The 16410-nt window shown below is 38.7% G+C and overlaps 1 protein-coding gene across 6 annotated transcripts in view; it reads right to left on the bottom strand.

Moving 5' to 3' along the window:
- Positions 1-932: 932 nt before the first annotated feature.
- The window catches only part of LOC579383 (mesenchyme-specific cell surface glycoprotein), a 32967-nt gene continuing 17489 nt past the window's right edge, over positions 933-16410 (bottom strand). Inside the window, exons 2-13 of one of the 6 annotated variants that reach the window (XM_011677657.2) lie at positions 13616-13834; positions 12349-13005; positions 11435-12312; positions 10554-11005; positions 9033-9177; positions 8284-8395; positions 7376-7573; positions 6740-6808; positions 5364-5626; positions 4578-4795; positions 3015-3148; positions 933-2645 (exon numbers count right to left, since the gene is read on the bottom strand). In XM_011677657.2, coding sequence (XP_011675959.1) covers positions 2563-2645; positions 3015-3148; positions 4578-4795; positions 5364-5626; positions 6740-6808; positions 7376-7573; positions 8284-8395; positions 9033-9177; positions 10554-11005; positions 11435-12312; positions 12349-13005; positions 13616-13834 — 3428 coding nt within the window. In that variant the 3' untranslated portion in view covers positions 933-2562. Of the gene's footprint in view, positions 2646-3014; positions 3149-4577; positions 4796-5363; positions 5627-6739; positions 6809-7375; positions 7574-8283; positions 8396-9032; positions 9178-10553; positions 11006-11434; positions 13006-13615; positions 13835-16410 lie in introns of all 6 variants that reach the window. The other 5 variants (XM_011677658.2, XM_030987159.1, XM_030987158.1 and 2 more) reach the window with 5 other exon arrangements.

Genomic DNA, 16410 nt, shown 5'->3' on the forward strand with positions numbered 1-16410 from the left:
ACAACAAAAAACAGTGGTAATTTTACTTTAAGAATGAACACAATGTTTAGGGCATAAGAATGTCCAGCCTCTTAAACAATGGCGGATAGTTGTCCAGTAATTTTGATCTTCTTTTTTTTTTTTGGAGGGGGGGGTGGGGTGGGGGATGGGTGCAAGATGAACGATTCTTACTCTCTCGTGTTGTCAAAGGGTTGTGCCTTTTACGTAAAAGCGTATAAGTATCACATATTTCCTAACCAGTGCCTACCCCATTTTATATAATTAGAAATGCCATTTTCAAAAATAAGAAATAACAACAGATAAAGTTTACTAAACGGCTACTCTGTAATTAATTAAAAACACGGCCAGCCGTAAAATACCTTTATTGTTATTTTGACGCGATCCAGGGCCATAAACATTCAATATTGTTCTGATACCGTGGTGTATGAGGGCTAGCTTCGGAGTAATGCATAACATTTTTCGGAATTATGAACCCTATGAAACATAAAAGACCAATTTAAAAAACCTCCAGGTAAGCAAGTGACCCCGAGTTATGAACACTTTCTCTTGGTGCCCTGGATAACTCAAGTCGTACGTAACTATAGAAACCACTTGTGGCGGAAGAGACGGGAAGTCATTTGGGTCTTACATCATCAAACATTGCTCACATTACAGATCCAATGTCTTCTCCTCCTAAACAAACCAGTCCCTGCTGAACTGAAGAGTAAAGGAAATTTAATTATAAAGATGGTGAAAGGAACGCTACAGAGTTCGAAAACTTTAGGCAAATTGTAGCGGTGATTAATATACAACCTTTTTTGCAAGGGAATGTGTTGTTACAAAATTAAAAGATAAGGAAAAAATAATGATTGAATACTATGTTTAAAAAAAATCGATTGAAAAGAATAACACATATAGGAGCGAAATGAACAGATAAGAATATGCTAGTTGTATACGTGTTTTCATAATTGTCTTTATTATGAAGTTTATGGCAACATCAATTGTGTATTGTGCTGATGACAAAAATATAAATACTTTGCATTGAAAAGGATGACCGTGTTAATAATATCGATTGGTAATATATAAGAAATAAACAGAGAGACAGAGGAAGAGACATAGGGTGAGACAGAGGGTAACAATGGGAGAGACAGTGGGAAACAGAGAGATGGAGAGAACAAAGAGAGAGAGAGAGAGAGAGAGAAAGAAAGAGAGAGACAGAGACAGAGGTACAGAGACAGAGGTGAAGAGAAAAATGTACGCATACATACTTGTGTAGACATATTTCCTTCTTATCAATGCATTTTAACCGAATATATCGGCATATAATTTCACAGTATTTTTTTAGCAAAGTCTCTGCAGTGAAAATATCTAGGTTAATAATAATAATAATAACCTAGACTTATATAGCGTATTTCATCTTCGAAGAAAATAGCAATGCGCAATAGGTTCATAAAATATTCTCATGGAATACAATTCTGCTCTAAAATGTATAAATAATATTGCACAATTCATGAAAATGTATTCATGCATGGACAAAATATTATCGGCATTATACTCAAAACTAGAAATATGAATGATATAGATGAAATTCTCCGAGATGATCTAATTGATTTCATACATTCAAAGCTAATATACAAATAGCCATATATTGCTCTATTTCTCGGAGACTTATAATTCTCAGAGTCTATTGCTGTAACAGTTTGAAAGCTTAATGGGCTAATATATATATTACAGAAAATATGTACAGTATCTGGCGTCGGTCCTTGTCTAGAATAGTTTAGAATAATTTTCAAAAATAGTTGTGATATCAAGCAATGTACAGTTGTCTGCTAGTAGTTATTTTATCAAGAAGAACTTTTATCTTTCTTTTTTCCAATCGTGAGACGTCTCCAATTTTTTAGCATGATTTACATTGTTGACCAGCGTTTCACAAAACTGTAATACATTGTAAGTACAAGCTCACCGACATCCCATTGGAACGCGTGTATTTAATTTAACACGCGCTTCAATGGGACGACGGTGAAGGTGTAGTTGGTCTTGTGAAACGCTACCAAGGCCTCTTTTTACTTAGTGTGCAGGCACAGACTCTCTTTCGACATTCAAACAGAGTTGAAATAAGTCTCTGGTCCTGTCACTGAAACAAGTCATGAGCAGTTACAGTACAGGGCCTATCGACTGCGGTCCTTGCATAGTCTCTTGGTTTGGAGCCCCTGTTTTGCATGGCGACTGTCATGGGTCTGTGCCTGCACACTACTGTCTACTGTCCACTGTCTGATGGTGTAAAGTTTATCCCATGATGCAGCGGTGATGGCGCCATTTTAAAAATGTTTTCTCTTCATATCATTATGACATCCTAACAAGACAAGCGGCCCGATCATTGGCGAGTATAACGCCTTGTAGACTCCCTTGTCCATATCCATGACATCGCTGTTTTGTGTCTGATGATACGAAGAGAAACATCTTCTGAACATTGATGGCTCAGTCCTTCTTGATGCTCTGCACCGAACCGATAGATATTTTTTCCTTACAGTAATCATATAGTAGGTTGATCGTTTTGAGACATGGTCTCTTCCACACCTAGTCTCAATTTAGTCTTCTATAACCAGCTACGATCGCTAGGAAGGTAGATAGAAGAACAACGTGCAAGGAGCCCAACAGACGAACATCTGAAATGAGAAAGATGGATACAATGATACATCAAATACGACCAATATGGTTAGATAATCATAGTTCACGGGTATTATTGCATAGGTTTATAGAGAATGGAAAAGGGTGCTTTCTGCCCATCCAGGACATACCTCAGGCAAATGCCTCAACATGAGCTATAGGGAAAGAAATATTACCCTGATCATGGCCGACGGCTAAATAATATGTATAGGGTCCTGCCATATCGGGTACCCATAATACTAGTAATTTTATGGCAAAGGATTTTAGTGTCGAGCTGGAATTCGAACCCTCAACCCCCTGGATTGCGAGTTAGGTAAATGAACCCCTATAACACTGCACCTCCACGACACCATTCCCTTATTACTTACCTCTACTGCGGCCATCCTTGAGTAACATCCAGATAGGTTCATCCCTGATTTGATAGATGGTGATAGTTCCGCTGACCCGTCCTGTTACCATCAGTTTGGGCCTCTTGTCAGCCGATTTTTCGGGAGGAATAAATCTGTGTATGTGATAAGCAAAGATATGTATTCAATACATCACAGGCGTAAGATATGTAACGCTTGAAAAGTTTAAAGCCTGTCTGCACTAGTGTAGCCAGGAGGGAGCATCCAGGTGCCTGATTTTGGGCCCTAGTTGAAATTCAGGGGGCAGAGTCCCCGGAAGTTCAGGGGTTTTAGGCATTAAATTACCGTCAGATAAGCATCCAGGTGCCTGACTTTGGGCCATAAGTGAAATCCAGGGAGCAGAGCCCCTAGAAGCTCAGGGGTTCTAAGGCATTTAATCACGGTCAGATGAGCAATTTTTTCTTGGGAGGTGGGGGGGGGGCTGGAAATTGGAAAATTACGTCGTCAGATATTTCGTTCAATGGCTGGGCGGGGGGAAGGAACACTTTTTTTTTTTTTTTGCTTTCTTTAGCACACACACAAATAAAACTTTCCCCTTTTTTTCCTTCTTTTTATTTGCCAGGGGGGCCCGGCCCCCGGGCCACCCCCGGATCCGCCACTGAACTATAAGTAGTGCAGTAGGGCTTTAAGGTATACGATCTTTGGTCGGCTGATTACGCGATGCTCCCCATATTTGCTGTGGCGACAATCGCTCCGGGCTATTATTTTATCAAAACATGGACAGAGAGGTAGAATTATGGTTTAAAGGGTAGTGACTGGGCTAGGGTTCAAATTCGTTTTTTATGTCAAGTGTAGGGTTAGTGTTAGGGATTGGTAAAGGGTTGGGTCCAGGGTTGAAATTAGGAATTTGGTTATTGTAGGAAATTACTGCAGAGCAATTGCCGTAGGAGGAAGTGCCATACGACCAATAACGCAGACGGGACACATCAGCAGTCATAAACACAAAGCAAAATATTTGTAAAAGAGCTTTTTCCTTGTAGTTATACAATTTAAACAAATATAAAAATTTGTTTATCTGCTTTTAAGAGACCAGTTAACCCAATAACCCATTTAATACCGATTGTAAATACTTCAATTACTTTATTTATTTTGTATTATTATTGTTAATTTACGCACATCCTGATTGTCATGATCTTAACATCATTTCAGTTTTCAGGCTTTACACTATTATTTACCAAACGAAAATATGGATGCAAAGGCTGTTTGCGTGAATTCTATATGGATAAATCAAATCATACTATGTTACTTTTGATATAAAACACTAAGCTACAGGTAGCATTGAATGAAATAAAATGGAGCCTTTAGTCAATATTTAACCGTTTGTTTGTTCTTACAATCCTGTTGGCGAATCATTCTGTAATGAAGAAAGCATAAATTTAGAATTGCATATTCTACAATTAATTTTTACAACCAATATGTTTAAAGACTTACACTGATGAACCTACACTTTTGAATATATTCATTTTCCTGGCAAAGGAAATTGTTTAAGTGTTTATTAAAAATTACCGAATAATTCCTACTTACGTTATAGACTCTGGATCAGAATCTCCGAATTCCTTTGTCCTGTAAAGCTCCGAGAAAGATTTATCAATATGGCCATCTCTGTGAATTGACTCGAATATCGGTAGATTTCCATCTGGTGGGACGCTGAAGAGGGCGATAGCACTGATCCTGTCAATACCAACGAAGATGAGTTTTGTGCCCTGGACGTCGCCAATTTCAATGGATTCACATTCAGGACCCTGGAGATTATGATGGGAAGAGAAAAAGAAGACAATGATGAAAATATAAAGAAGTAAAAATCGGCGGTGAATGAGGAAAAAGGGGAACGAAGGTTTTGTTTTCAAGTGAAGTTAAGTAATAAAGTAACCGGGGTGACGATTTCTTTTTATAACGGGGGGGGGGGGGCATGTGATATTATTTAAGATGTCTCAGAGCGAGGAAGGGACCGAGAGGGTAAAGCATTTTTGAATGATGAAACAATGCGTTCTAGAGCACTTCTGAGCCATAGTGGTGAGATGTTGCCCTTGCTCAATTGCTATGCAGGGTAGCCTCACCTTCCTTTTGCGGTCTTCACTTACATCAAACCATATTATCTTGAACCCTCACCTATACACCTAAAATTGTACTACTAATTTAATGGTAGATTCACATGTGCCCCTTGGTATTATACTCATGAATAATTTACAATTGCATATTGTTTAATTGTATTATAGTGATTCTATATAGTGTATTTTTATCATGTTAATACTATTCTAAAAATATTGTGCAGTTGGTTAAGGGGTTGTCCGAGAAGCGGGAAATACGCACCATTTTGTCTGACTGTGAGTCGAATGTGCTGGCCATGGTAAGACTTGGATCTCCTACCCTGTTGTTACCATTGTGCATTTTAGGAAGGTACTTAGCTGTAGCCTTCTCGATGATGTCACCACTGTCCCACGCGAGGGTCAGGTTGCCGGTCTGTCTGTCTACGCGGTAGGCCGAGATACCACGGCCTCCGTAGAAATACACGTCATCGTGCTTCAGGGGTTGTTCAGTACTGCGTCCATCGATACGACTGAACTCAAGATTGCCTGGGTTAAATTGGAAAAAAAGGAGTAGGTTAAAGTAAATATCTTTAATGTTTTTTAGGTATTGATGCGTTAAAATTAGTCAATTTATTTTGTACATTATCAAAATAATAAAACATTCAAATAAAGTAGCACCACGAGTGACAATGCGCCAGACAAGAGCGATATACAAGACTCCACTATCGTTATTATTAAAATCATCATCACCTTATATCTGTTTAATTGCTTTGACAACTTGGCAAGGATAATGCTTTGAATTTAAAATTGTTGTCGGCAATTTAGCATTTATACAATGGGGACTTAAATAGTACAATGGCTGTAGCCTAGGCGAACACAAATTTCGATAAAATTCTCCCTTCCTGATCTAGGAAAAGACAAACACCGCTGTGGCTTACTTCGTTCCATCGGATCTCCGCGTCGTGTGGTTTAACGAACAATCGTAAATAATCATGCCCTATATACCGAAGCGTCGGGTGAAACAGTTCTAGGACAATTATAGCCCAAGGACAAGGGGGTAATTGTCTTCGGTGGGGGGGGGGGGGGTGGTTGTCCCCGGGGATAATTTTTCGGGGATGATTGTACAGGGGGTAATCGTCCTGATACGGGGTGAAACGTTTACACCTCTCTTGTCAGTTTACCCGACCCGTTCTTGAAAATCTGCAGCAAATCTACGAAAACTCGCGTCTTTATCCGAAGCTTTTTAATACGAGATAAATAATCACAAGAGTTCTCAAAAAATGCTAGCGATTGACACTTCGTTATTGTTTGATTGTATGGCATGTTTTCACAAATATACATGTAGAAATGTTAGCCTTATCTCAAGGACCACATTTGGAAAGAAATGTGATCATTTGCTTTCAGTTTACCCACACCCTGAAGTAACCGACCTTCGTGGTTATGGGGTATGTTTTCACAAAAGTTCATGTAACCCGATAATAAAAAAACGACACAAAGACCCTATGAACGGAATAAGCCGTTTTTGTTTAAGGCAACATATGAGTACACAGATTCCTAAATACCAAATCACAATGTTCACAATCATTTGGCCCATAATCTTTATCATGTTGATAAAGTAAGAAGCAAGGAGAAAATGATGTGAAAAATGAGAAGACTTACCTAATCTAAACGCGTCTAACATTTCTGCATTGCTGACCCTCTCAAGTAGCTTTGCAGTTAACCAGTAATCTAGGAATATAGAAAGATGGGCCGTTAGTTTGACGTCATTACACAGCACAACAAATATCATGTTTAAACATCCAGCCAGACAACCTTATGCCCTTTGCAAAGTAATCCTAATAAGTCTGACATTTATCAACAGAAGTAGTGAATTGTAAATCTGAAGAAGGAACTTTGCAGTTAACCAGTAAGCTAGGAATATAGAAAACAGACCGTTATTTTGACGACTGTCATCATTATACCATATAATTATATCGTATTCATACGTCAAGTCGGACAACTCCATGCCCTTTACGCTATATTCTGAATAATACGGACATTTTAACACAGGTGGATTGTGCATATAATAAAACCTAACGACTTTTATTTTTAAGGCTATTTCAAATTTCTCAGTCGGTGGCGTAATTACAGTATTAAAATTTCTCTGTTAGTATCCACCTATTAGGAGATCCATGTATATGGACCTAGTTTCCCCTGCTCTTGATTTGTAAAGAAAAATGAACGTAATTTATAAAAGCCAGGGTTTATTTCTTTTATGATATTCTTCCAAACTATTTAACTATCAACTATAGATACCTTCTGGGAACTCGTCTCCCTTTTCGAACTCGACGAACTCTCCACCACCCGGTGGACAGGCATTAAGATTACATGTGTATTCAAGCTGCTTGCCCTCGTTGGCTGTCACGATATAAGTCTCTCCATTGGCTGCCGTGTACGACTCAATCGCATCGGGCTGACGGAAGCTTTCGATGTCATACTTCTGGAAACCTCGAGCTGGAGGCAAAGAACAGGAGAATGGGTCCATATTTTTTTCTTCAAATCAGAATTAGTCTGACAAGCCAGGATGAAAGGATTAAATGTTATTTTGGCTCTGATTATTTTTTATAAAAGCTTAATCACCATCATCGTCATCATCCTCACATTATGGAGATTATTTATTTTCGGGTAATATAAACTATTGTATTGAAAGTCTAAGATTTTAAAGATTTTTTTAAAAATCAAAAACCTGCCACACTAAAATGTTCAGGCTAAATGACGGGCGCTATAACAAACTCGCATGCAGCAAAGGGCAGGAGGGGGTGACAGAAAAAAATTGACGAGCAATTCTGCTTCGGAAAAACGACACTTCCCAAGTAACATTAAAAAGAGTCGTATGGTTTCCAAATGAAGAAGAAATTCTCTAGGGTGAAAAAATATCCTCAAACTTTGGAAACTGCAGACCAGGGCCCCGTCTCATAAAGATTTGTGATAGGTCCAAATCAATCGTAAGTCCTCCAATCAATCGCAAGTTTGCAGTCGCCATCTCGTATGTACACTGTTGCGATTGATATTAATCGCAAAAAAGTTGTGATTAATACGACGGAGCCCAGGGTTAAAGCAATTCCCCAAAATGGCATCTTTGCCGACATAATTTTATTTTGAGGGGGATGGATCTCATACCCCCACACCCTCACGCCCTATAATGCCTTGTCTTTAGTTCTCACCATTGCCAGGACTAGGATCCAGATCATATCTTTTCCATTGCTTGGCGCCAAGAGGATGGATGCCTGTGATTTCATTGGCAAACAGATCAACACTCGCAATGGCGTTATTTTCCTGTAAGAACAAAAAAAGAACCAATTTATATCCACCGATGTCATACTTTCAAAATAAACTATTCATTAAGTTAATACGTTCTACTTTATTTTTCCAACTCTCTTTTCAAAACTGCGTATCAGGAGAACTGTCTCTGAGTCGATTACCCGCCCTACTGCTCACATAAACATTGCATTAATGAACATTGGAGAACCCCTATACAACATGCTCCTATTTTCATTAACCCCCGGGTATTTAAATTCGGGAGTAGTTGTCCGAATGGTAGTTGTTCTAGAGAGGTTACTCAAGAATTGAGGTCTATATTCCAAGGATGGTTGTACAGTGGTTGAGATCTAAAAAAGAAGTTGTCGAAGAATATTGTCCTACAAACTTTTATATTGGGCTTTCTTTGTTTATCCGATATATAAAATCTTTGATATGCTTTAAGATAGCGAGTAAAAAATGCCGATAACGTGAGCCACATGCAGACCGCTCTTTAATTCATTTATAGCGCTAGTGTAACGATAGTTTAAAATATATCCTACAGGTTATGCAAAATTTAAGATACCCATTGCCGCCGGGATGGGAGTAGCTTAACCCTGACATCATAAGCTTATGGCCAAAGGGCATTTAAAACAAAATGTATTTAATGACTTACCTGAAGACTAACATATGCAGTGGTTTCCATGGAGTCAAATGTCACGTACTCAGGTTCAAGACCTTGTGAAAATGTATTAAGTTGCTTGTCACCCATCTGACCAGTGTAGGGCTGTCGGACTAGCTGAGACTTGAACCAATCAGCCCTGAAACGACAAAGAATTTCAAATATTTGATCTAAAATAGTATATATATACGAGGGCGAACTAATAATTAATACTACCAACCATCTATAATTCACTTTATGCAGTAATACGTCCGATATCTAATGCATGAACCTAATGTTAATATTGGTCATAGGACGACTACTTCTCAGACTAACATGTACCTAACGAATGAGAAAAACAAAAATGTACAAATTACTGTGTAGGGAATTGGTAACAGTTATGATGACCCCCCCCCCCTCCCCCTCCCCAAGATTGTGACGATTTTCATGGTAATGATCCAAGACGGATAGATCCTAGTTTTTTCTTCAAAGGTCATTCTCTAACAGGTAAAAACATCAATTGACTTACATTGAAAATAACATATAAGAAACGTCACGTACCATGCTCAACTGTATACTGAGACAAGCTTTTTAGCTCTTTCAATGTGAATGTGTTTGGATACAAACCCTACGAAAATATTCTGAAAAATCCTCACAAACCCTTTATAATATGTTCGCGTTGCCTGAAATGAATGTTCTTTTTCTTGCTAAATTTGAATCGTGTTAATGCAAATGATCTGAATGACTCTATACCTGGGGCAGTGTTAAAGGTACAATGTACCATCTTCATGCCAAAACAATGTCTGTTTGTGGGAAAATACCGACCGTTACTTGTCGAATCGAATTTAGCGATCGCGATCGTTTAATTTATTAGTCTGATTTTCAAACCCTTGTACCAAGTGGTCGTTTGTTTTGTGCTACGCAAAGATAAAATCAGTTTAATTTGGCTTAACACGAAGTGGGTTATTGATGTAGACAAATGCTCACATACCCATTACAGCTCATTTCATGTATGTTATTACCAAAGAAAAAAAAGAAGTCAGTCAGTCACTCAATAGTGTCTGACAGTGAAGTCTAAACAGTAATCGGGTTTACCTGTATAATCTGAATACCAGGACCCTAGATACTAACGTTTAAATTTCACCGATAAGAAATACGTGACATATTCATAATTCCTGCAAAGTTCTACAGAATTGGATGTTGGTTGCAAAAGGGATACACTAACTTTAACTGACGCAAAACTCGAAATAAAAGATAAAGAGTTATAAATCTTATGCAGTATTCCTGCTAATAAATATAACAGAACAATATTAAGAAGATCAGAATGTTTGTAAAATTCAATTATGTAAAACTCTTATTCACAAACATCTTTTGCACCAGATTTGCATCTGGGGAAAATCTCAATTCAAAAATGTATTTTTCATAATTTAAAAAAAGGTTCTTGATATTGATAACCGCATGGATAATGAAACAACTGAGTAAGTGTCTAAAAGAGTATTTTTTATTGAAGCCTCCTAGAATAATTGATGTACCCACCTTGCGTTAAATTTGGTGAAATCCAATGTTGTAACGGTTGGGTTAAAGTTTCCACCACCAGAACAGGTACCTCTGCTTGTTGTCACTCCTCCTTGAGGGGGCTGTCCATTTGGGTTCTGCCCCTGCGGATTCTGATCTCGTGTATTCCCTCGCCCAGGGACCTGGGGAAACTGGCCTGGTCTCTGTCCAGGTCTTTGACCTGGTCTTTGTCCTGGTCTCTGCCATTGTGTCTGTCCCTGACCTTGTCCTGGATTGAATCCTGGTCCTCTGTTGGGAGGGTTCATACCGTGACCTCCGCCGCCTGGACCCCTGGCTGGGGTCTGGGGAAAGGTTGGTCTTTGAGGTGGTTGCCATCTTGGTGTCTGTGGTTGCCACTGCGGTGTCTGTGGTTGCCACTGCGGTGTTTGTGGCTGCCAGTTTGGTGTTTGTGGTGGTGGAGGATATTGTCGTTTCTATGTGAGGCAAAAATAATCTGCTTATTCATTTATATGCTTATATTGACATATTCCATGATTTAGACTATATTTGCGAGAGGATTTGCCTTAGATCGCAAGGTGATTAAAAAAAGAAACTTCCAAATTTACGCGAACGTCTCCGCCCTTGTCCACAATTAAAACAAACTTAGAACAGATTACGAACTTGCAGATTTTCTTTTGAACCAAATACAATCCGTCTGACCCACTTATCAAAGGAAATTAAAAAGCCACAATAAATAATTTGGAAGCAGTATACGAAATGTGATAGCCGTTTTTAGATTCATCATGATTATTGAGTGATTGAATCAAGGAGATATTTACAGCTCTGATTCTGAAAAGGAAAAGAGTATAATGTTTAGTCTTTATAAAAACACGAAGACATTTTTAAAGGGATATAAGATTTACCTGTCGGATAAGGTGGCCAAGCACATGTTGGATCTGCCACGGGCCCTGTCCAGGATTATTAGAGGGGTTGTTTGGTGGAGCTCTTCCTCTAGCATTAGGTGTATTGGTCTGCCCTCTGTTCCACCCGGTTCCCCCTGCGTTTGGTCCTTGATTGGGCCCTCCTTGATTAGGAATCTGTGGATTTCCTCTGGCACCTCCTCCTTGAGGTCCCTGGTTGTTCCATCCAGTTCCTCCTCTATTTGGGCCTTGGTTTGGGCCTTGGTTTGGTCCCTGGTTGTTTCCTTGGTTGTTCCACCCAGTTCCTCCTCTATTTGGACCTTGAGTGGGTACTCTACCTCCTTGGTTTGGGCCTTGGTTGTTCCATCCAGTTCCTCCTCTATTTGGTCCTTGGTTTGGGCCTTGGTTTGGTCCCTGGTTGTTTCCTTGGTTGTTCCACCCAGTTCCTCCTCTATTTGGACCTTGAGTGGGTACCCTACCGCCTTGATTTGGACCCTGATTGGGTACTCTACCTCCTTGGTTTGGGCCTTGGTTGTTCCATCCAGTTCCTCCTCTATTTGGTCCTTGGTTCGGGCCTTGGTTTGGGCCTTGGTTTGGGCCTTGGTTTGGTCCCTGGTTTGGTCCCTGGTTGTTTCCTTGATTGTTCCACCCAGTTCCTCCTCTATTTGGACCTTGAGTGGGTACTCTACCTCCTTGATTTGGACCCTGATTGGGTACTCTACCTCCTTGATTTGGACCTTGGTTGTTCCAGCCATTACCTCCACCTCCGTTCGGCCCTTGGTTTGGTACCCTACCTCCTTGGTTTGGGCCTTGGTTGTTCCATCCAGTTCCTCCTCTATTTGGTCCTTGGTTAGGGCCTTGGTTGGGGCCTTGGTTTGGGCCTTGGTTCGGTCCTTGGTTTGGGCCTTGGTTTGGGCCTTGGTTTGGGCCTTGATTGTTCCATCCCTGTCCACCTGTGTTTGGTCCTTGATTGGGACCCCGTCCTCCTTGATTTGGTCCCTGGTTGTTCCATCCAGTTCCTCCTCTATTCGGTCCTTGGTTTGGTCCTTGGTTTGGGCCCTGGTTTGGGCCTTGGTTGTTCCATCCCTGTCCACCTGTGTTTGGTCCTTGATTGGGACCATTTCCCCCTTGGTTTGGACCCTGGTTATTCCAGCCTCTTCCTCCCCCATTCGGGCCACCCCCATTGGGTCCCTGATTGGGTCCCTGATTCTGTCCATTATTATTCCATCCATTGCCTCCTCTGTTATTCCAATCAGGTTGACCGTTGTTTGGTCCTCCATTGGGTGGTCCACCTTGACCATTGTTTCCCCATTGTCCTCTCCCGCCTGCGTTACCCCAATTATTCTGGTTTGTTCCTTGGTTCCCCCAGTTGTTTCCGCCATTTCCTCCTCCTCCTTGTCCTTGGCCTTGCCTTTGATGCATTCTGCCATACAACCTAATGATGCTCACCGTACCTTCGGGATTTACCCATTGTGAAGCACTTCCTGTACCGGCTACATCAGCAACTCCTTCGTTAGCAACAACGATGGTGGAACAATCCTTCGTGAATCTGATGCTCTTTGGCCTGGATCCAACTGTAAAATTTATGAAAATAACAAATCACGTTAGTAAAATCTACACCATCCCCATTTCCTGGTATAACGGTTAAAATACTATTTGAGGCATTTTAAAATCCACCAAATACGAACCACCTGTTTCGCTGTTTTAAAATAGTTTGAGAGATGAGAAATTTTGGGTTTCAACCTGGGGATATTTGTATTCTCTTATGTTACGGACTCTTTTTGTAAACAAAAACAAAAACAAAAACAAAAACACAAAAAAATCATTAGAATTACGTAATTTCCAAATGATTTACTTAAAAGGAAAACAACATGGTGTTTTATAAACAGAGTCGAAGTATTTATTGAAGCCTTGATGGACATCGAATCAAAACCTATGATACATTACAATAGCACATTAAAGTATGCATGCCAGTGGGGGATCCTTAAAGAAGGAAAAGAAGATGAAAAAGAAGAAGAAGGAGAAGAAGAAGAAGAAGAAGAAGAAGAAGAAGAAGAAGAGAAAAGAACAAAAATAATACTGTGACGAAAAAAAAAGAAGGAAAAGGTCAGGAAAAGACAACTGAGAAATGAGAAAAGAGGAGAAAGGAAAAAAGGAAAAAAAAGTGATGAAATCATCCCTTACCTATAAATTCACAATTTCTGTTCCACTTCCGATCGACCCTTGAGAACTTATCATAGAGAACTACCGATCCACTGTCTGTAATCTCCTGACCTTCTACAGCCCATGCTACATAGCGCCCGCACTCGGCGATATCCGTGACAGGGCGTGGTGAATCGAACTTGTCCAGGATCTTGGGAAAAAACATATCCGCAAAGTCGACAACGTGGATCCATTGTTTACCTGAAAGAAAAAGAAAATAAATGAAGTGAAGACCAAAAAGTTAACACCTGTCAAGAAAACGTAAACAAGGTACTATTCATAATTAATCCCTGCATATCGCTAAGGGTTAACTAAATCATAGGATGTTTGTCTTATTATCAGAGGAAAGAATGCGAGGGACTATGAGTCGTCGTCGTTTATTCTTCAGTCTGTCGCCACCTTCCTCTCTCTATAAAGGAGCCTAATTAGGTACAAACTATTTCGGAAGCAATTTTTGCTTCTAATTTTTCGAGATATTTCCATAAGATGCTAAAAGATGAGATCAGGTTAAAAAGTAAGCATATATATTTTAAAAGAAAAGATTAAAAAAAGCATTAAAAGGACAGTGAACCAATTGCTAAGAAATAGTCCGCACGGGTGCCAGGTTTTGCCAAAACAAACACAAATTTCTTTGAGACTTTGCCATATAAATCCTGGCTAGGGCATTGCCGTGTTTTATATAGCAATTTATTTGAGTAAAGTATAATTTCCTTCTTGGCAAAAAGTCCAAAGTTCTAAAAATAACCTCATAATCCTTGATACCAATATTGATGTCATTAAAAGAAAATTTGTATCGAAAGGTGTTTCTGAATGAGATATACAAGGTTGAGTCTATAAAAAGAAAACAGGTCTGTTCTTTGAAAAGTTTATTTGTTATTCCGTCTTTCTTCCACAACACCGCTTCCAACTACAATTTCTCTGGATACGTTTAACAAAGTCAAAGTTTATGAAAGAAGCTTAACAATAAAAAATTTTGTCTTTGTTCACTATACCTGAGTTGACAACATGTTTTTATATTCATATATCAAATAAAAATGAATTCCTGATAAACCCAATTCATAAATCATCAATTTGTTTTATTACTTGACCATTATTCCACAGGGACGTTTTATTTGGGTTATAATCATCCTGCCCATATTTATAGATAATAGTTGAGCCGCATGAATTATCCCAGCCCCGTTTATATAATTAGGAGCACTAATGTGGTGCCCTAGATTTGAATGTTGGACTATTTAAGGTTAATCCTCAAGCATTTGCTACTGCACCGAGTGCCTCACTGACCATGGCATGACAGTTATTCCTTACATACCAAAGGTTAAGGTTAAAGCATGTAACCCAAATCCATTTAATTGCCTTTTTCCGGTTATACTAATCATTTTGCGAGGTGGAGTGGTATATCACATATCCATTTGGTAGCGTTATCAGGTTGAATAGCGTCTCCATATATCTTACGTGACCTTCGAAATATTGAGGGTCCAAGAAAAAGATTCGCTAATTTGTTGTTTTTGTTAATTTTTCATAGATTTTGAAGTTTGAGATCTGTGCCAAGTACATTTAATACAATTATTTTTAATGTTTTGAGAAGGATATTGAATAATTTCATATTTGTCAACTGTATAATTTTTAAGTGTAGGCCTATTTGAATGTCGAGATAATAAACGATATCGTTTAGTATATATATATATATTAAATTTTAGTGATCCAAATAGATTACTTACATTATGCAGTGTATTTAAAAAAAATCCTTCTAGAAAGTGTACAGTGCCAAACGTATTTAAGTAGAATTTTTGAAGAAAAGAATATATATATATATATATTTGGATTCCACAGCAGGTGGAAAACATTAAAAAAAAATTATTTGCTTGTTGGTCATTTATGTACAGGTGTGTTTATCAAGCGATAACTTTTTCTAATTTATTTTTAATTACAGACTTTCCCATTCCAGGAGTGCTCTTTTTCCGACACTATGCCACTCTGGAATGAATACATATCATTATGATGACAAGAAAGTGTCCACATAATTTAGACATTGTCTCTGGAGGAGCTCGAAGATGTATGGAAATTAAAAAGAAATAAATAAAGTTTATAATTCCATTCTCACTATTTCAGAAATTGGGCTCTTTATTTCATTGTCATTTAATGTTGGTTCATTGATCATCAATTTATACCTGGTTTGTTTAACCCGGAATTTTAAATAAATCTCAAATATATTGACTAGTAACACGACTTAGTTAACGATATATTCACCGACTGTCTCTGCATGACATCTCACACTTTCTTCTCGATTAAACTATATACCCAAGTTAAGATCGACAAAGGACTTTTAAAAGTATCCTTGCAATGGCTTCCCCTTCATAATAAGTTCCCCCTTCTCGTTAATATCTCATGTATTAAGGTTGACATGATTGATGTGTCACTTCCTATTTTAGTCAGACCTCGGAAAATCTAAAGGATAAGGAGAAAGATCTTCATAAATGTTCCTACGTCACATTCTTCTAATTTTAAAAGTCTTGTAGGTCCTACATCCATTGGCCCTATACCCAACTTTCGATCCTCTTCAAAGGACTAAAACTATTCAAAAGAAAACAAGAATCCCAAACAAACGAGAAGCAGGAATAAAACAATAACTTTTAAGTTGATGTTGGCGATCTCCATTTCGGGTAGTTTTTCTCTACACACGACTAGAGATTTCAATAAAATCAACAGTACTTGATCTATTACCGTATGGTTTATTATAATCTAACATTCTTTATTCATTTTTATAACTTGTTTCATAA

Source organism: Strongylocentrotus purpuratus, unplaced genomic scaffold (assembly GCF_000002235.5).
Source record: "Strongylocentrotus purpuratus isolate Spur 01 unplaced genomic scaffold, Spur_5.0 spur5_scaffold_16, whole genome shotgun sequence".
NCBI lineage: Eukaryota > Metazoa > Echinodermata > Echinoidea > Camarodonta > Strongylocentrotidae > Strongylocentrotus > Strongylocentrotus purpuratus.